The following is a 21117-nucleotide window of genomic DNA, read 5'->3' as shown; positions in this document are numbered from 1 at the left end:
TCTAAAATTCAATTTGTATAGATTTATTATTTTGCTGTGTTTTAAGTAATGTTTATTTCTTTATTAGTTCATTTTTTTGTTGTGGTTTGTAAAAAGTGGATTTATGAAGTATTTTATTAATTTTTATCTTTGGCACCTCTGCCTCTGTAGTGAATAATTAGGTTATAATATAGTCTAATAGTAGCAGTTTTTGCGCTATTTTGGAATTGTTAGTAAATAATTACCGTAATAAAAAAGGGATAAATTTGAACTATGTATGACTGATAATTGAATAAAGGAGAAAAACGATTTTCATTTGGCCTAATATTGTTATGACAATGGTCAGATTACTATTACTTACCAATTAATGAAATATTGCTATAAGTTTGGTAAAGGGAAGTATTCCCATCCTTAATAAACTAAATATACTTTTGAAATGTATAAAATTAATTTCATCTCAAAGTGGGGTGGTAAGTGAAAGTTGTGTGATATGTAGAGCCGGTTGTTGCTTAGGGAGTTGAAGCGCAGGTCTTTGCAATCTGGGAACTGCAGCGGTGTCAGTTCGAATCTGGCCGTGGAGGGGTGGATCCTTTTTCTTTGAAGGTCCCACAAATGAAAACTTGACCTCCTCCCACCATGGTGTTAGAATAGGGTGGTGCCCTATAGATAACCTACTCTAATGTCAGAAATGACAAGGGAGTAAAAAAAATTGTTGTGAGATGTCCGTACCAGACTTTTTTTTTTAAATTTAAATATATCATATGAATTAATAAGTATTAATGTTAAACATCAAAACTGAAATCTTAACAAAAAGATTGCATGACTAGATAAGGTAAATTTTAAACTTATTTATGTTTTTGAAAATTGTCTTGAATAAAAGTATTAGATCTTTCATACCCTAATTCCTCATGATTGATGAATAAAGACAATGTTTATTTTCTACAGCCATGTAGTGTTGGCCAATCAATGAAACATTAAGTCTGCATACCAAAAATTGAACCATGGTTCACACTCGACTCAGGGCAAACAGTGATCCCAGTTCTGAAATCAGGTTGCTTAAGAGTGCATTTTGATGTTCCGCAATTGAAAACCACTAATATAAACCTTGGTATTTTCGAATAAATTAATTGGCATCGCTTCCGCTAAACAATATCGGTAAATCATCCACTTCTACTAGAAAATTTTAAGAACATATACATTCAAAGAGTGCACTAAAGGATCATGCTTGGCGCAAGTAGTGCTTTCAAAATGTTTTGGGTGTGGTGTACATTATAAGAGTTTAGAGTTTTCGAAGGGAACCATAGTTTTGGAGGACATTCGATCCAGGGAACAAGAAAAAAACGTACCCATACATGTTTTACATAAAATAAGAACAAAGTACACAGATCCATTTTTATTAAAAAAGGAAGATACGGAAAAAATAACTCAAATATGAAATATTTAACATGAGCCAACGTTTCCAACCCATTTTGCAGGGCTCTGGAAAATAAGGAAAGCGAAAGAATCAAAACAAATCAGTGAAAGAATCATTCTTTAGCTTTCTTTCATTTTTAAAGCTCTGATGAATTCCTGTAAAGTGGGACGAAACATTGGATAATAAAAATATTTAAACACGTGTTCTTTATTACCACGTTAAATAAAATTAATGGTGTAAGATGGGTTTTAGTGAAGAGGGCCATAAACTTTCCTGAGCCTAAATGCGCTGGGTCAAAGATTAATATTTCGCTGGAAGGTCTACCATTTTAAGGTTTTATTGAATAAAATTGTGAAAAACAAAGCTAATCGGGTATGTTTGAATTTAACACTCAACTAGTAGCTAAATCCAACTGATTGGTTGTTCATAATTGTTTTGGTAAAACATTTACGTGATGAATTGTGTAGATTAGGCTAAAATTTAATTGAATATTAGCGAGTGACACCAGGCCAACGAGCATGAAGTTCGTATCGATACTACCAGAATTGTATTTTATTAATATGTCTATCAAAGTAAATTACCAGTTTTCCTTTTATACTTGTACTCCATTTCGGCAATCTTAATCCATTTGGCTCATCCCAGCAGCTAAGATTGCATTACTAGTCCGCCTGGCTTATCCCAGTAACTAGTAACGCCATATCCTTTAGTTCTAGTCCGCCTGGTTAATACCAAAAATTAGAACTGTCACCTTTACTAATTCTCTCCTCTACCGACGTCAGTACCCAGGACTCTCCCCTGGTACGGTCAATCCTTATTTCCTAAAAAGAAAAATACCGGACACGCTTTTTCGAGGCCTTTTTGTCAAATTTCTAACATTATAAATTGGAGTCAGATAATCTAACCCAAACACCCTCAGCTTGCCAATTTCGGTTGTTTGAAAGGCGCACTTGCTATAATTAAGAACTTATATTAGTTTCTATTAGTATAAATACTAAAGAAAACAATTAGAAACCTTACTTATTATATATACATTATATTACAGGATATTTGATCGAAAATGTTCCAAAGCAGTATATATATACGTAAGTTAAAACTGTATACATAATTCAAAGTTCAATGATTGTAATACAAAACGGAAATATTTGCAAGTTATCCATAGAGCTAATCATCTTTATGACTTGACCTTTCCACATCCTCTTTGGTTAGTTTACTGCTGACGATTGTTTTTTCGATATCATCTCCAAATCTCAATTTAACTTCTTAGCTTGGCTATTCGATTTTCTATTTTCTTAAGCGAAAATTTTTAAAATACATTTAACCACCCAATGATATCTGCATTTTGGAATGAGTTCTCAGGACGATATAGAAATGGATAAAGATTCTATTCTTCTTTTTGGAATTACAGCTTGTGCTCTTGGGCTTAGCCTATTTATTTTTTGGGGTCCTAAATTAAGCAGGAGAGGCAGTTACAATAGTAAGTAAATATTTTTCATCAGTTTATGGAATAATACTGTATAGAGCATTTATTTGTTAATGGTTAGCAACTATTTCGGTTCTTTACAGTTTAAACAAAATCATGTTTTGCGATAGGTTTTACACAGTCATGTAGTGAGGAGGTTTTATGATATTGTTTGTGTAAAACGTGGATTTTGATGTTTGTATATTTTTTAATAAAATAACTGGAGTACCTTTTAGTCATGCATCTTGTTTTTGAAAGTGATCTTATATTAAGTATTTTATTGTTTCTTGTTATAACTGAGTTTATCAAAATATCTATTTTTATTGCTAGGAATTTATTTTATGTTTTCATAACAGTACATTAACTCTTGGTAACTAACTCTTATTTCAGTTTTTGATATTTATTAATGATATTTAATTAGATATGAATGATCTTCATAAATTCATCTATGGTTATTTAGTGGTATATTACTGATGTACGTAACATACTGAATGCTGTTAATTTATTGAGAATTATTTTCTTATTTATTAAGCCAAAATGTAAAATATTCATTTTAAACTTTTCTTTATCCCAAATACTGTATCCATTCTCGATATATTTCTTTAGTGATAAATCAAGGTGGGTAAATGCACATTTCATTTATTTTTTCACTAGTTGGTAAAAGGGCCAATTGTGTCAAGTAAAATAGAAGGAAAAACAGAGTGTCTTAACCTTGAGTATGAAATATAGTCATCAATTAAGTATTTATTGTTGTATTGACATGAATAATAATGAGGTACTTATTGCTGGTAAAAGTTTCATGTATAGAGATCAAGTTGCAATCAAAAAATATATTTATATAAATCAGTGTAATTTTTACTGAGTGTTCTGTTTACTCAAATAATGCTCTAATAAACTTCAAGTTCTTATTGAAAAAAATATTTTTAAACTTGAAATAATAAGGTTAAGAGTAGGAAAATTAGTTTATATTAAAGGGGGCTTATTGGGATTGTTTTGGTTTTTATTTATCATTCCACAACTAATGACTAAAGATAATGTAGAACTCTTCTCTTTCATGTGATCTTCGCCTCCTTTATCGTAAACATTTGATTCTCCTTAGTTCAAAAAGTTAGATGTTGCATCCTCCTGAATCTCTGTTGACTAATTGTTTCAAGCTAACTGGATTGTGATAATGATCAAATGCTCTTTATTTGATCCCTGTTTTTATCTTACCACTTATTTATTCACATATGCTATTTTTTGTTAGATTGGGAGAACCATGATATATTTGAACCATTTAGGGTTAAAGTACAACAGTGTCATGTTCCTTGTTAAGAAAGTGATTCATACTGAAATAAAATAATTTTGTTAATTATTATTGTTGTAATAATGAATGGTATAAGCAGGTAAACTGATCGGCTTGCAGAACTTGGGTCTAACATGCTTCCTTAATTCACTTCTTCAAGGACTTGCAGCATGCCCATCATTGCTTGACTGGCTCGAACCTTGTCAAAGAAATGGTTATGTGTCCAGTTCTCTCTACACCATTCTGAGAGGTAAAGACTGATCGTTACTGATATTTTATCTATGTATTATATAATTTCAATAAGTTATTTTTATCAAACCATTATAGTTCTTTGCTACGAGAGGCAGCCAGATGATGGAACTGAAGCAGTTATTTCACCTGAAGACCTGATTTATGGTCTTCGGAGAAAGAACTATTGGTCATCATTGCAGGAGCAGGACCCTCATGAATTGTTCCTTCACTTGATATCTGCTGTGGAAGAGGAGGAGCAGAAAGCTAAACCACAGGTTTTTATTCTATTTATTTATGTTTAATTAGATCAGAATAGAAATAAGAAATTATTTTGTATCCATGGAGCCAGTGAGCGAAATGTCTTATTAATATCAAGATAAAACTTTGCGAAGAGCTTTCTATTTACTCATTTTTCAAGATTAGACTATAGCTGAAGTATATAGGTCTGTACTTTTTCAAAGTTACATTTCACCATCTGATCTGGTGGATTGAATAATCTCAAGTAATAAGTTTAAGGATTAGAAAAAATTCATGACAGGCATCCTTGTGAATATTGTGACAAATTCTCTAAGGATGTGTTATGTTGGGTCAGTTATCTCCATATAGTGAACCTTTATTTGTAAGGTTATTTTGATGATATTGCCATCCTAGAAGCTAGTGTGCCAATTTCATATTGGATTTATTAAAAATATCAATGAATATCATTGTTGAATCATGTTAAAACAATAATATTGCTTATATATTACAGCTTTAATACCTGTATTCCTGGGGAACAGTACATTATGTTGATACTAAGCACCTTCTGGCAGACCTCTTATCCAACTTAAAATTTTTAAAAAAATCCCCTGTTAAATGATAGCAGGCGGTGTGAGAATCACTTGTTAGAGTACTGCTAGACAGCTATAGAGTAATTATTAAATATAAAAACACAGCATATAAAGGTTTAATACCAAGCTATGAACACAATACAGTGTGTATGAAGATTAGTGTGGTAACATTTTTAAGGTATAGTACATCTAAAATGAGTTTGCCTGTAGGGGCCCGGAGCTTGTGCACCCCCTCTCTAGTTTCTCCTCCCCTCCTCACTATAACAAACCCTTCCTACTGGGAACAAAGTCTACAACAAAATGTTTTTATTAACAAAAGTTGTTCTGATTTGTTTTTATTGTATCAATTTTCCATAGCTTTTTTTTTTTAATTTTACGTTTTACAAAATCCAGGAAAGGAAGTCCATTTGATCCATAGAGAGAAGACAAAAGAATAGGGCCACTGTGCACCCATCCCTCCCTTTTTGCCCACCGATAAATTCATCTTAGATGTACTATACTTAAATTAATATCCGATTTAAGAAAATGCTCTATCATCTCCAATTCTGAGATCAGGGACAGGCATAAAATGACAGAATAAATCACTGTTGTTTATGTCCCTTTAGTCGAACATACTTAAGTATTTCAAACTGAGGTTTTAGCGATAAGCTTTTTAGCTTGTTACTGGTGGCCAAGAGAATGTGGGTCGACTTATGTCATTACACAGTGACTTGGATGGCGATAGGAGCACTGAATAATCTTCAGGTTGTTCAAGAGGACTTCAATGTAGCTTTTATTTTGTTCATGTTTATGAAGTTAAAGTTGACCTGAAACCTTGAGGACTTTGGCACCTCTGGAATTGGATAAGTTGACAAGGAAATTACCTGTCTTATTAAGTGGAGAACAGCATTTTTTTTTGCATTCTGAAGGTGACACCTTAGTGAATTTCCAAATTAAATATTTGAGCTATAGTTAATTTTCTCATGATTTGAAATTAAGTACTCCAAAATGTTTTAGCTTTACATTGATAAGTTAAGATTTTGCGAACTGGCTCTGGGCTTCTGGATGTCTCACCTCTCAGAAATAAAATGAAAATGTTTTACTCTATATCAAAATAATTTTTAGTCATCTGGCTGCTTATATTAATTGAAATACCTCAATTATGGGTCTTGTCTACAATCAATATTGTAACTGTAGAATGTTATTTTACAATAAATGAAGTATGATTTGTTGGTTTCTGGATTTATAAATCATCACTATGTTAGTCCTCATCAGGAAGGAGTAAGGAAACTGTAGTGATCAAGGTAAATAATGTTCAGGCTTTGAAATAAAGTTAAAAAAGGATTGTATATATTTCTGAGTATGTTTCTAATTGCTATTTTTTTCATTGATTGGTATTGATTTTTTTTTTATTTTGTTTAGAGATCCAATTCTCTGCTGGATGCATTAGATCTGGAGAATAAGACAGTAAGTAATGGAAGAGGTCCAGAAGAGCAGTGCCAAGGAGATGCCCCTCAAATAATTAGCAGGAGCATACAGCAACCGTATGTATAGGCTTTTTGTTTATTATTAAATAAAGTTTAAGTTTGTACAAACAGACATATTTTTGTCATTATTTGTGTCTTAGTCTAGTAGGATTATGTTGAAAAATATTAAACTGTCTTTTATACAATATTACAATAATATTTTATATAATAAAAAGTTTAATCAATTAATTAGTTGTATGAAACTTACAGATTGGCCACTAGCCGCATCATCAGTCCTTTCCGCGGATATTTAGCCAGCCAGCTGTGCTGCCTTCGTTGTGGCCATAAAGTAAGTATTATTATTATCACTTTTATGGCAAAAGCTTGAGTTGATTATACTCCATGGGGGGAGGTGAGGGATCCAATTTGTGATTTGATATTTTATTTAATTGTTAAGTGTAGCTGTATGATTGTAACTAACCCACTACACATCTCTTCAGCCCACGGTGGGCCTAGTGTTCTCTAACAACATTGCACCAGTCCTCTCTGCAGAACGCTCTCCTCCTCCAGTTCCTTATACCAATATTTTCCACATCTTGAATCCAACATCTCTGAGGTCATCCTCTCCTTCTGGTACCATACATTTTTCCAAGCAGAATTCTGTTTTGCATTATTAATTCATCCATCCGTCCTACGTGACCCAACCATGAAGCAGACAATGTCTCAAGATCCATACTGCTCACTGTTCTTCCGGATTCTCCTTTAGTCCTCTTTTAACTTAACACCAGTCCATAAATTTTATGGAGAATTTTCCTCTTGAAGATTTTCAAATCATTTGTTGTGGGGGTGCATAGGATTCAAGTTTCCTCAAAATATGTCACTACTGGTCTTATTAATGTTTTATATAACCTTATTTTTGTCATTTGTGATATCAATGATGGCTGGAAGAGTTTTATGTTTGCGTAATAAGCCTGGTTACCTGCCATAATCCGTCTATTCACTTCTGCTATTTCATTTTTGCAATTAAGCTCCTCACCAAGATGGGTGAAGGATTTAACGTTTTTGAAAGAAAAACTTTCAACACACAGATCTTCTCTAGCTCTTGAATCACTGACTGAACTTACTTGTTTATCTTTAAAGCTAATTGTTCCTTCTTGTTTAATGCTTAAATATTTTATAGAATTGTGTATTTATAACTCAAACTGTAATAATGTTTTAAAAATATTGGTTACTAAATTTGAAAAATTCTGGTGATGAAGTTTTTAAATTAATAGGATATTTATATATTTTTCAGTCAGCTGTGGTGTACGACAAGTTCGATACGCTCTCTTTACCATTACCTACTCAATCATCGCATAGCACCTATGGCCTTGGTCGGCTACTAAGTGATTTTGTCCGGGCAGAGTTGGTTGATGGCTTTAGTTGCGATGGATGCTCTGCCGAGCATGGACCATCACAAGCCTCGAAAGCTATAAAAATTGGAAAGGTAATTTGTCCCAATGATTTACAGTTCTTTATCTCACTCAATTACTTGTTTTATGATGGCATTAACTTATCTAGATTTAGATAACAATTTATTCCTTAGTTGAATTATATTGCATTGTTATGTATTTCTTCCAGCTTGCAAAAAGCTCTTTATGCTAGTTCTTTTAAGAAATAATGAACTAAGAGAATAAAATGATTTTTTTTTTTGGGGGGGGGTTATTTTCAAATTCTTTTAAGTCAGATATCTATTAGGATATCATTAATTTAAGTATTTGTAAATTTTTATTGTTTTACGAATAACAAAGTTTTAAATATTTTTATTTATAATCACTGTATCTTGGAAATGAGTAGATGATTAGAAGTATTAAATTTCTATACATTCAGTCTTTAATTTCCTATCCTTTAATGTAATTTTCAAATGTAGGTATTCTATTGTAAAGTCTATTAGACAACACAAAATTTAAATGTGACTTCCCTCATTATTATTCCATTATTTGCAAATTAATTAACTTTTTTTTTGGTTTTCAGTTGCCAAAATGCCTTTGTTTTCACATTTGTCGGACAGTAATAGATTCTGGAGGTTACATTTACAAAAGAGAAAATACAGTTGTTTTTCCAGAACATTTATCTATGTCTGAATATACGCATACTTCACACATGATAAACGAGAAGAAGAAAGTAAGTTTATTACCTGCTAATATTATCTTAAAGGAGTAAGGTAAGACAGATCGTGTTATTTAGTCCTGAAGAGGTTTTTGGCTTTTCACTAATTTTACATTTTTTAGAGTTGTTTGATCCCAATTGAAGTTGTCTTCCCCAATTTTTAAGAACCTCATGTTCTATGGGTTCTCAATTAAACTGTAGATATACAAGGAGCCCAATTTAAATGGGTAAATGGTTCTTACGGCAAAACGTCTGAGCCAGAGGAAAAAGTGGTAAACTTACTTCTGTAGTTTCACCTGCTTCTATAGCTTTTTAACTTTAACACCAGATGTGTGACAAAAACCTAAAAATTTTTTATAATACCTACCTTTTATACTCACCTTTATAGTCATTAGACCCCAAAAAACATATTTCAATATCTTCTAAATTAAAGAATTTACTCACTTTTAGAATCTTTCATTCTCAACGTCATTATTATTTTTCAGGCACTTCATAAACTGCCTGATTATCATTTTTATGTAATTTTTCATCATCTTTTTATTATTAAAAATGTTGCCAAACCTGTAGGTGTAATATTTTATTTTAAAAAGTAATTTCTGAAATGATATTTTACAATTATTAAAGGAAAATTATATGTATAATTAATTTAAAAAAAAAGAAACTTTATTTCATATTTTAATTACTATGTCTGTTAAAGCCACTTCAAATCGATTAAGTCTTTTTAAAAAAAACTCCAAAGGACAAGCGCCCGATTATGAACATTTTTTTTGGAAAAAGTTAACAATAGAAATATATGATCAAAATAGAATATTAAATGGGAATTAAAATAAAAGGCCTTTAATAAAATAAACAAACTAAATGATGAAAATGAATAAACAACTATTTACTATACTGTGGTGGTGATTCCAGTGGGTCACAGACGAGAAGAGACAGTCCTAAGGAAAGGATTAACTACGATAGGTCAGAGAAAGCTATTTCTGTATGTAACAGTACTGTTTGCTATTGAAGCGAAGATATAGACGCTGCATTTCTTTCAAAAGTGAGCTCATGTCTATACTGGCTCAGTACTATATTTTAACAATCATATTTTAATTAAATAGTCACCGCAATGTTACTAATCAAAGGCAGTGAACTATATTATAGCAATAAAAATTAAGTCATGATGTATTAACATAAAAATGGCCACACTGCACAGTACCGAACACAGACTGGGTGTATTTGTGGATTATAACAGTCATAATTACAACTAAAATGCACCTCGCAGAGTGGGTCTGGTAATAAAGTATAATTGTCACCATTAATAATAAAAATCATCAAACACATAATGCAGACAGGACTGGTAATGAGTTATGATGACTAATTAACAACTGATTTAAAAAATGTAGATAGTTGGCCTGTTGCTAGGCGACCCCTGCAAAACACCTTCTCTTACTCTTAAATATTATAATACTAAATATAAAATACATATGACTCTTCTAAAATAAAATAAACTTATGAAGACAATAATACAAATCAAAATAAATGTAATATAAGATTAAACATTAATATCAATTACTAATTTATTATTTATCTTGCCATTAATAAAGGCTTTTAAAGTTTCATAGTTTTCCTGAATACTGGTTTGTGGGTTCTTACTTCTTAAATAATATTGATTTATTCTTCCATTGAACGGACACTTTCATGAGATGGAAACTAATTGGATTAGTGAAAACCCCATAAATCTTTATCAGTGAAAAGTGCACTACAAAACTAACTTTATAATTAATTACTAAAATGTGAGAAAATATATTTTCCCCCCTTTGTAATCATTGAATTGTGCGAATTTTTTTTATTTGTTAATTTAATAAACATTTTGAATTAATAAAATGAATTTCCATTTTATAATTGTGGTAAAAGCATTTCAGGAACTGCTTATTTTTCAGAATAAAATACTACACTAAAAGGATTTGACATTCACAATGTAAAAGACGATTAAGAAATATATATAAATGATGTACCATGTCTTCAAGATTTCAGTTTTATGAAGTATTTGAAAAATATTGATATTCTGAGAGCAAGATTTTAAAATTGTGTAAAGATATCAAAATTATTTTGTTGGGTCTTTGATAATATTATGACAATAAATGAGGGTATTAAAAATTAGGTATTTTCTGCAGCCTCCAGATTTTTGTTGCACATCAACCACATGTTTTTCCTATAAGTTAAGAAACAACTAGACAAGTATATCTATAGTTTTTCCTATGGTATTTTTTTATTAGATCATCAATTCAGCCATGAAAACATTTGATTGAATTCATATTGGACACGCTATATATTTATAGCTGTTCGTAACACAAAGATTTTCAAGAAAGGATCTTTAATAGTGTCAGTATGTCAAAAAGTACAATCCATTAGAAGACTCTAATTTAATGAGGTGTAGATAGTTGACCGTAGATTAATGATTGTCGGGGGATGCGGTCAGCAAAAGTGGTTTGTCCCTTCTCGTTCTCATATTTGTTACATTATTCTTTCCTTTTCTCCATATACTACCTTTTCCTATTGTATATATATATTTATATTTTTAATATAGGTATATAAGTTAATATTCACAATGTAATTCAGATATAAGCCACACACTATTTTTCATTATCTATCATAATGTTCAATTTGTAGATTCAATTTATTTACTTAATTTTTCAGTTTTTTTTTTAGACACTACTTGCATATCTTATATTATACATATCTTCTTACCTACATGTTATTATATTTCATCTGTTACTGTTTTCAATTTACTACCATACCATTCCACGAATATCAATCAATTAAAATTTTGTACTATTCAATTATCAGTTATCAATTTTTTATCATTTATGATTTAATTCAATATTTTGTATAATTCTAAATTTGTTTGTATACTTTTCCTTTTCAATTGTATGTTACTCTAAATGTTGTTGTTATCTCTTTTGTTCTATAGCCCTGATGAAGACCTGAAACTCAGGTCGAAACGTCGGCATAAAATAAATAAATATGGTTTTGTTTATTTATGTTGTTCTTTGCTGAACGCACCCCCCGACAAACTTCTCCAATCAAGACTATAATTTAAGTTAATAAGTGCCAATCTGAAGCTAATTTAGAATTTTTATTTATTTTGGCATATTGGTGAGCTCCTTAGCTTGCAGTCAAGGTGGTGCTTAAAAAAATTATTTTCTACTGTATTGGCCATGGATTGACTTATTGGTCAGATCCGGTAATGTTGGAGGAAGTTGGAAAAACTAGTCTCGTAAATGTTCCTCTTTGGTAACTCCTAATGGCTGTGTCTAGAGGTTACTGCCTTTAACCGTCCTGAGTGGGTATATAAAATTCATTTATGAATATTAACTCCCCCAGGCGGAAATTGAAACCACAACACTCCAAATAAGACACTTGGCTAACCTCGTCATTCATGACCATTCTGAAGGGTTTAGAGATTCACCTATCCTCAATTAAGTAGGCGGTACAGAACCTTTAATGGGGTCGAGGGAACCTGGTGGCTAAGCATGATCTTGAAGTAGCTTATAACTTCTAACCTTATATTATATAGGTTTTTTATTCCTTTTTTTTTTTTTAATTCTGTGAATGTTTAGCTGAAGCTGAAGGGAGGAGATGCTGAGATGGCTGCAGCGGTAAGGAACGGGAGCTTAGTCGATGAGAATAGTATTGCAGCTGCCCTAAATAACAACTTCTCACTGCCTGTCATGTAAGTTATATAAATAATGTTATGTTATAGGGATTTTTTATTTCCTATCATATTATCAAATCGATTGATTGCTCTTTTGAAAACCAATTCATCACTAGGCCTCATAAGTCGTTAACTTACTTATGAATAGGTAAGAAAAGTTAATCCACTCCGATAGGTCAGAGGAAGATAGTTTGCTATCAAGATGTGTAGGTGGTCGCTCCGTAGTTATAAACACTGCTTCAACTCTCAATCTGGTGGACCCATGTTTGTACTAACTTATCAACAGTCGAAATGTACAAAAGCCAAGATGGCCACACTGGTACTAATTGAGGGCAGATTGGGTCTGGTTGTTGTAATGAATTATACGAGCCAACTAATTAGCAACAGTTCATATTCCAGCCAAAGGCCAGAGACAATGAAAAGGTTTGGTTCCGGACTGTAATATTGGCTAAAACACTCAAAATTGTCCAAAAAATAACATCAACTGGACGCAGACAGAGCTGGTTAGAAACTGTAAAGGCCACAGCAGGAACTGATCTAAAAATGAAGATGGTCAGTCTGTTGCTAGGTGATGCCTTCGCAACGGTTTAACAACCCTTAGCAACTGCCTCCTTCACACTTAATTATAACACAAAATATAAATACATCTCGTTTTTTTTTTTTTCTAAAATATAATAAATTTCTAAAGGAAATGATATATCTGTACCTCGAAGGGATACAACACTATTTCCAGTAGTAATTCACATGCTTCAGAAGGATAAAACACCACATGGTGTTCTATCCCTCTAAATGAAAGTGGACTTGGTGTTGTTTTAAAACATGCTATATCCGGTTCTAACTGGTTTTTGACATAGTGCTCTATTCCTCTAAGAAATATGAGAAAAGCTGATTTTAACTCTGTAATAAAGTCAATATGGAAAAAAATGGACATAGTGTTGTATCCCTCCGAGGTACAGATATATAAATAAAATAAATCTAATTAAATTAACTACTAATGCTAAATAAGTACTATTTACAAACTAATATATTAAATATGATGTTTACATAACCTTAATTCAGAGAAAAATAAAAATACAATAATAAGAAAACTTGGAAACATATATAACAATAAATCAATTAGATAGTAGATGATACTAATAAAAGATAAAATATAATATTGTCGAGTTAAGAATTATACAAGTAGTATAATTGTTTGTTTGTATTATTTAATTTTATTTTTCTCTGAATTAGGATTGTTATTTCATTTTGATTTTCAGTCCTTATGAAGGCCTAAAATTCAGGTCGAAGTGTCGGCACAAATAAGTAAGTTTTATTAATTTGTGTCTTTACTGATCGCATCACCATCTCCTCAAGTTATCAATATTATATTATAGAGTTCTGTTCAGTGTGGCTGACAATGTGGGCACATCCTAAAGCTATCAATTATGCACATTAAAGTTTGATAATTGTTCTGAACAATTGATATCCATCCCTATAATCCTTCCCGAAAGTTGAAACGGCGTTGGTCCTAAGATCTATTGTGATTTACTGTTGGAGTTCTGGCACGGGCCAGCTTCTCCACTCAAGTCATGAGTGTATTTGGCTCAAGCGTTCTAACTCAGTCTCCACTGCCCCTCAATACCAATGATGCGGCTGGGATCTCTCTGAACCTTGCTTTGTCTTTCTCACAAGGATGGCAAGACTTGGTTTGGAGTTCTCCTGCAGAATGTAAATATTATAAATAGGTGCAAATTTATATTTATTTTATTGTTACTTAAATTTAATTATCATTTTCATCAATTTTAATTAAATATTATTGTTTAAAATTTTTTTTCTTTTAATTCAGTGAGTACTATTGTTATTGTTTACACATGTTTTTATTCTATTTCTGTATTTATTGTATGAATATGAAAACTAAAATTGGATGTCCTTAATTTGTGGCAGATTGTATTAATTCTCTTCAATATAATTATATAAACTTGTAAAAAAAAATTATTCTGTACTTGTATTTCCTGAAGTATCACAGTATGTATCATATAAGACAGGCCACAGTAATAATATCTGAGTGTATACAACTACAATGTATTATTTACTCATTCTCTTATATATTCTACCATCAAACTTTTTAAGTTTTTTATTGCACCAGTTAGTGGATTAATTTAGTTAAATGTCAAGCGATAATGTCCTCAAGAAGATATTCTATACAATCTGCTTCCTGGGTGTAATAAAGCCAAGTTGTTTCTTAAACTGCTTTATCTAGCATACGAAATGTATCAATTTATGTTTTATTATTAGGAAGGGGCCTGTATACCAGTTAAAAGCTGTTGTGGAACACCGTGGTACTGTCGAGAGCGGCCATTTTGTCACTTATAGGAGGGGTCCCCTGGAGCACGGTGACAGCTCACCTACAGATTCTCACCATCAATCCAGGTAAGATCAATAGCAATTATAAAAAAAAAAAAAAAATCATAAAATTATTAAGTTAGTAATTCAGATAATTTTTTTTACAGGTGGTACTACACATCAGATAATATCGTAAAAAAATCCAGTCTAAATGAAGTACTTACCGCATCCGCTTACTTGCTCTTTTACGAGAAGACTGTGTTCCCAGCTTTATAGTATTGTTTCAATTATATCTTGAAGTGTCAACTTTATTTTATACTTTCCCCTTCATAATTTCCTCCATTCGACTCATTAATTGTCGAGAGTCTGATTTATGCTGGTCAGATGGAGGATAGGAAGCGTTCTGTTTTTTTTTTACATTAATACAGATGGTGCATTTATTGTATTTAGAATATTATGTATATATGTATTGTATAATAATTTATGTTAGTTTAAAGAAGTGGTAAAGGTTACAGCAGTTGTAGTGACTAAATACCGATAATGTATGGTTGTGTGTAAACAATATAAGGAAGTTGTATCTTAACTTATAATAAATATATTTGTAAATCTTTTACCTTTAGACAAGGTGCATTATAGTTTTACACCAAAGGTAGATTCGATTTAAGTTTCTTCTTATAGTTGAGTCATGTCTTGACAAGCATTGATTGGTAAAAATGTCAATATAGAAATTGTTGGAGATAAAGTTGTCATAGAAACAAATAAAACATTAACTATAATAGAGAAATATGAGATTGTAATAATTGTATTGTACCTTGTAATAATTCATTTATTGAAGAGTCTTCTTTGTCACAATAACTTTATGTCTCACAAAGTTTATTAGGAAGTACAGGATTGAAGCTCACCTCAATCTTTTTTAAAAATCACAAATTAATAATAATGCTGATATTAAAAAACATCACATTATATATTTCAATATTTTAAAATACAACCATTTTAAACAATGAATGAAGTTATTGAACTCAATAATTAATCACTCATCATATTTACCTCAATTCCTTATAAAACTTCAATGATCTAAGTCCTTATAAGACTTATTTATGATCACAATCTAAAATTTAAAAAAATAAATATATAACTTATTTAATTGTGGTATATATTAATAACACAACTAAAAATGATCCAGTTTGCTCTCAACAGTTTATTTTAATCCTCCGACATTTAAACCCTTAGGTCATTATCAAGGAAACAAACTTAAATATTAACTGGTTACAATTCATTTAAAAAATGTATTTCATTTGCAGACTAATTGCCCATGTCATATAATAAAACATATACCCAATATGACAACTATTCTTTAAAACCTGTTACCCTTTTTTGATGTGTTTATTAATAAAGGGAAAATTTTTTTTTTAAAAAGTATAGTTTTGGTATTAAGTGTATGCTCTATATGACAGGCAATTAGCATCATTGTAGTTAATGTTACTATTATTTAAAAAATAGTTTACCGATTAGTTATTAATCCACTGATCTTCCAATTAAAAGAATTTCAAAGCTTTTGTATTGTATGAATATAAATTATAATCATGATTCATTTAAGCTCAATCGACACATTCTTAGAACAAATTGCATAATTAATTATTTAAATACTGGCACTACAAAATAAACGAGATATTTTGATATATTGTTATTCTTTACCTTTTTGAAAACCCGCCTATTACCTGTGATTTATGTTATACTCAATTGCATGAGCAGTTTTTATAATGTTACATTTGATATTTTATTACAAAATATAGGAGAGGTGTAAAGGAACAGCACGATTTAGATTATTGCCTATGGAACAATAATTTGTACAAATATCAGGAAGTTATTCACTTCGCAAGAGAAAAGAGAATTGAAATGTGACAACTATTGTGCTATAGTTCTCCTTTCGCGTTTTTATATTTGACTCAAATAGTTTATTTTGTAATGATTCTTAATTTCCACTTAAATTAATTTCTGAATTTTCCCATATTTTTTGTAAAATGTCCTTCAAATATGGTAGTTTTTTAAATCATTTATATGGAAAGTAATCACTAGTATGCTAATGGCATCTTTATCCAAGTTTTCAATGCTGACTTTTGCTTTATTTTTGGCCAGTTTCTTGGCTGGAGTTTCAAAACAAAGTGTATCACCCCTCTCAACAGCTTCACCCTCTTTTATAATGTTTCTCAAAGTGTGTTTTAAACACCAGTAGCCTGGGAAACTCAGAAGAAATGGACTGGACCACTTTCAGTCTCTGTTTTTATAAATTTAAATACGTTCGTAATTATACTTATGGTCTGAGAATATATAGTTTTTCCTCTAACCAGTTTACTTGATATGGTAAACTTATAATATTGTAATATTAATTTTAAAAATGCCTGGTTTTAACCTATGGATCAGAAGCCTGGGTAAATACTTAAACATATCATCTAAAGAATAGATACATGGACATTCTTCGAGGTAAGAATAAGAATCTTTGGTCCTGTTAGAGAAGTCAGCATCTGGAGGACAATTGTGGGATTTTACAAGGTACCATCCTCAATGGGTTAATCAGACTCGGGTGAATTCGATGTAGATACCAAGATACCAGGTAGGCCCACCATCAGATTTTGAATAAATCAACCAACTTATAAGCAATAAACTTTCAAATATTTACATTTACACATACACACACACACATATATACATATATATATATATAAGATATGTATATGTATATGTATATGTATACATATATATATATAAGATATGAGGCTATGTTAAGAGTGGTATATGGTTCTATTTTAGTCCAGTTTTTTTATTTATTCCTTTTTTTTACTGCAACCCTGACTATCTTATATTTACATTTACATTTGTCATAAGTTGTCAGTCCAAGTCTTCAGGTAGAGTTCGATGTGATTATGAAATAAAAATTACAGATACTGCATAAAGTTTCTTTATTATAAATTAATCTTATAAATTGCCAACAATTCTGACCAAAGGGTATGGATAGATACTTTAATAAATGAACAATACCATTAAAATTTTTCAATATAAAACGGTTCATCTTATGTAAATGCATGTGATAGAAAACACTTTTGTTTCTCAAAACAATGATAGGAGTTTCAAATGTATTGGTATCCCCACCAAAGTTAACTTCTGCAGGTAACTCATCCCCTCAAAAAAGCATTGTTAAGATAAAGAATGCACCTGATTCACAATTTAGTTCAATCGAAAGACTGATATACCAATTGACTGCTTCTTGAAAAGGGAAAATTACAACTCTTATTAAAATTTCCAACATTACAGGTGTTAATATAAAACCTTAAAATAGAATCAAATTGATGGCATCTTCGTCATTATCATACTGATAATTCAAAATAGTAACCATAACACTCTTTGCAATAGGTCAAATTTTCAATCATTGTACACACAACAACGTGATAAAAAGAAATTAGTTCTGCCACACAAACTTATCTTATATCTGTATAGTTTGTCCCATAGCTCCACCAACAGCTTTATGTACTCATTGGTCTTCCAGAGGTATTATCATTCAGGCTTTAAGCAGAAGATGACACCCGTGTTTGTTCATAAAGTGGTGCCAGTATCCCTGTTTCCTACATCCATTAGCTGTGCAGATGTGCAGAAGATCTGCAACAGATCAGAACCATCGGCAATGGATTTGTTCTGTAATACTGTAGAACCTATTGGAAACAGGAGTCCGTATATTCTGAGATGTTCCTGAACCAACTTTCATTGGCTTTGAATTTTTTGATCTTATGGAAATGGCAGCATCAACATTGTTTAAGCGATGAAGATCATCTGCACCCATGGGGTAACATGGATACAGCTGGACTCTCTGTAGGTGGATAGGTGACAGCAATGAAGAAATTGCTGAGTCTAGAGAGGACACATCTAACACCCACTTCAAGGATCTCAAATATTCTACTGTATACTGTAAGCAAGATCTTAATAATTTTCCCATAGATAAATCACTACCTTGGCAGCGCTCATATATCCAAACATTCTGCAGGAACAAGTTACCTCCAATGAAGTATCTCTTTGTCAATTTCTACAGACGAATATACTAGCAGTTCATTTCTCACATTAAGACATTTGTTATTTGTATTTCCCATCTGACGAAGGCATCCGAGCAGAACTTAGAAAACTAAATGAAGAGATGGACAATAAGGGCCCTATAATAAACTTTAGACCCTAATGCACATCATATCTTCTGAAGAAGCACCAATAATAACCACAGAGAAGAGTTAGTAGTAGAGTATATATTAAACAATGATCTTAAAATTTTTAATTGGGGTTACAAAACCACCCTCGCAAATAGCATTACAGAAGAACTCACTGAAATTACCATTGACATAACGTGAAAGTTTGATGACTAAGGCATCTCAGGGGTCTGATAAAGGATCATACTTTTATCATCAGTATATGAATTTAACTTATTCGTGATAATTGATTATCTTTTAACTTTCCTGAATGTGAGATTGATTCTGACGTGGAGGCAGCCCTTCCGTCGTGGGAGAGAGTGATACCAATGATGATTGGTCGGCCACTTCATCACAAGGCAGCTACCATGCTCAAGGGGAACAGTCACTTTAGAAATTTTAGAAGCACTACCTTTTTTTCTAGTTTCAGAATGGCGCAGCACAAAATCACGTGTTGCTCCCAGAGAAATTGAAACAATGCCTGCTTCTTCATCAAGCTCTTTCTCATCGTCTCGGTGTTCACCGATATAATCATTGCCATTCCTATACCTAAAGAAAAGTATTTGAATCAGCTTTGTGATCCTATAGTACTAAATTACATATCAAAAAGTATATATTCTTAAAATAACATAGGACACCCTTGTTAATGTACCTAAAAATGAATAAGTTAGACTAATAGTTCAACTCACAAAATACGCCAAAAATTAATATGCCTTAAAGGTTTTTTATGATAAAATATGATCCTATGTTTAATTGAAATAATTACTGATATTTTATTTATCTCTTTATAAACAACTAATACATTAGATTGATGGATAGCAGTCCCATTTTCCACTATAATGACTGAGAATATAACTGGAAAATCAATATCCAGCTTCTAAAACTCTATCATTACAGATCTCTTCCATAGAAATACCAACAACAAATTAAAAAGACAAATGAGTCAAATATATGATAAGAGCAATAAGTTTTGAGAGTTTGATATACACTCATAGGCAATATGAGAAGAAAGTAGTAGTAGTAGTAATTTACAAAAAGTAAATAACACATACTAATAACAGAAAGTGGAATTTTAGAATCATTTCAATTTTGAAATTAAACTTATTTAGTTAGTAGGGTATCAAAAAGTCTAATTAGAATATAATACAAACCTCAATGAACTACAACCAGGAATTATTTATTTTGAATAGATAAGTTTTAAAAATAGTTTTTAGAAATCAGGAAACTTATACCTGTTAACAAGAACAAAGTTGTAATCTGTTCCTAAACATTTACTAATTTCATTCCTCAGTTTAACCAGACATTCTGGCCAAGGAAGAGCAGGTACTGATAGACTTGAGAATTTATAAGTGAGACCTTCATCTCCAAACGCAGCCTATAAAAAATATATTATTATTGCAACATGGACACAGCGCACTGACTGACAGAGGTACACAAATAAAATACCTGTTGTCTAGGAATATTGTGCCATTTACCGAATACTTTTACTCTACTCAGGTCACCGGTAAAGTATTTTATTTCCGAATCCAGCCTAAACAATAATTCATCAGCGAATTTCTTGTTGAGAAATTTACTGGAGTACAACAAATTTAAACCAGTCGATTTTATCTCCTTCCAATTAGGAGACAAATATTTATCGTCTTCCGTCATCCAAGTTAGATGAAGGAACTTCTTTATAAATGATTCGATCTTTCACAATTGAAACTTGTCAAGTCAAAAATCAAAGAACAGCGGGAACAATTTCTTATCATAACCATCGGGAAGGTTACAGCTTATAGCGCTCTCTGGTAGGTTCACAAATAAATGTCAATTGTAGTGATAATGGAGTATTCAATTATCATAAGAGATTCATCTTATCAACAATTTTTTGTTTTTATTATGTTCTTCTCATCACCGATAATAAATTTTTAAAAAAATTCTTTGATTAATAGTTCTTTTCCTTCACCCAAACTTCTTTTTTGTGGTCTCAAAACCTTTAATATATATTAAACCCTCCTTTAAAGAAATCAGTTTGGGTTAACACCTCTCTGTTTTCCCGGGTTAAGTTCTTAGCTCTGGAAAACCTTATAAAAGTAACAGGTCATAGT

At 31.4% G+C, this 21117-nt stretch overlaps 2 protein-coding genes across 3 annotated transcripts; one reads left to right on the top strand and one right to left on the bottom strand.

Moving 5' to 3' along the window:
• The first annotated feature begins 2602 nt into the window (after positions 1-2602).
• Positions 2603-16484, top strand: Usp30 (ubiquitin specific protease 30). Of its 2 annotated transcripts, none has more exons than XM_014420783.2 (10): positions 2603-2867; positions 4238-4387; positions 4465-4643; positions 6597-6718; positions 6911-6989; positions 7935-8126; positions 8654-8803; positions 12391-12503; positions 14760-14894; positions 14975-16484. In XM_014420783.2, the coding sequence occupies exons 1-10, from the start codon at positions 2738-2740 to the stop codon at positions 15081-15083; spliced, it is 1359 nt and encodes a 452-aa protein (XP_014276269.1). In that variant the 5' UTR covers positions 2603-2737; the 3' UTR covers positions 15084-16484. The 2 variants fall into 2 exon arrangements, with proteins under 2 accessions (XP_014276269.1, XP_024216782.1); XM_024361014.2 differs by having other exon boundaries at positions 4235-4387.
• Positions 16485-17750: 1266 nt separating this feature from the next.
• Positions 17751-20785, bottom strand: LOC106680828 (DNA oxidative demethylase ALKBH2). The gene is made up of 3 exons (XM_014420794.3): positions 20477-20785; positions 20263-20405; positions 17751-19579 (listed from the first exon to the last, which is right to left on the bottom strand). The coding sequence occupies exons 1-3, from the start codon at positions 20678-20680 to the stop codon at positions 19282-19284; spliced, it is 645 nt and encodes a 214-aa protein (XP_014276280.1). The 5' UTR covers positions 20681-20785; the 3' UTR covers positions 17751-19281.
• Positions 20786-21117: the final 332 nt, after the last annotated feature.

The sequence above is a fragment of the Halyomorpha halys genome, unplaced genomic scaffold, assembly GCF_000696795.3.
Source record: "Halyomorpha halys isolate HHAL.00 unplaced genomic scaffold, Hhal_1.1 Scaffold291.1, whole genome shotgun sequence".
NCBI classification, from domain to species: domain Eukaryota; kingdom Metazoa; phylum Arthropoda; class Insecta; order Hemiptera; family Pentatomidae; genus Halyomorpha; species Halyomorpha halys.
The sequence above is the reverse complement of the archived record's forward strand: the minus strand, read 5'-3'. Positions and strand labels throughout refer to the sequence as shown.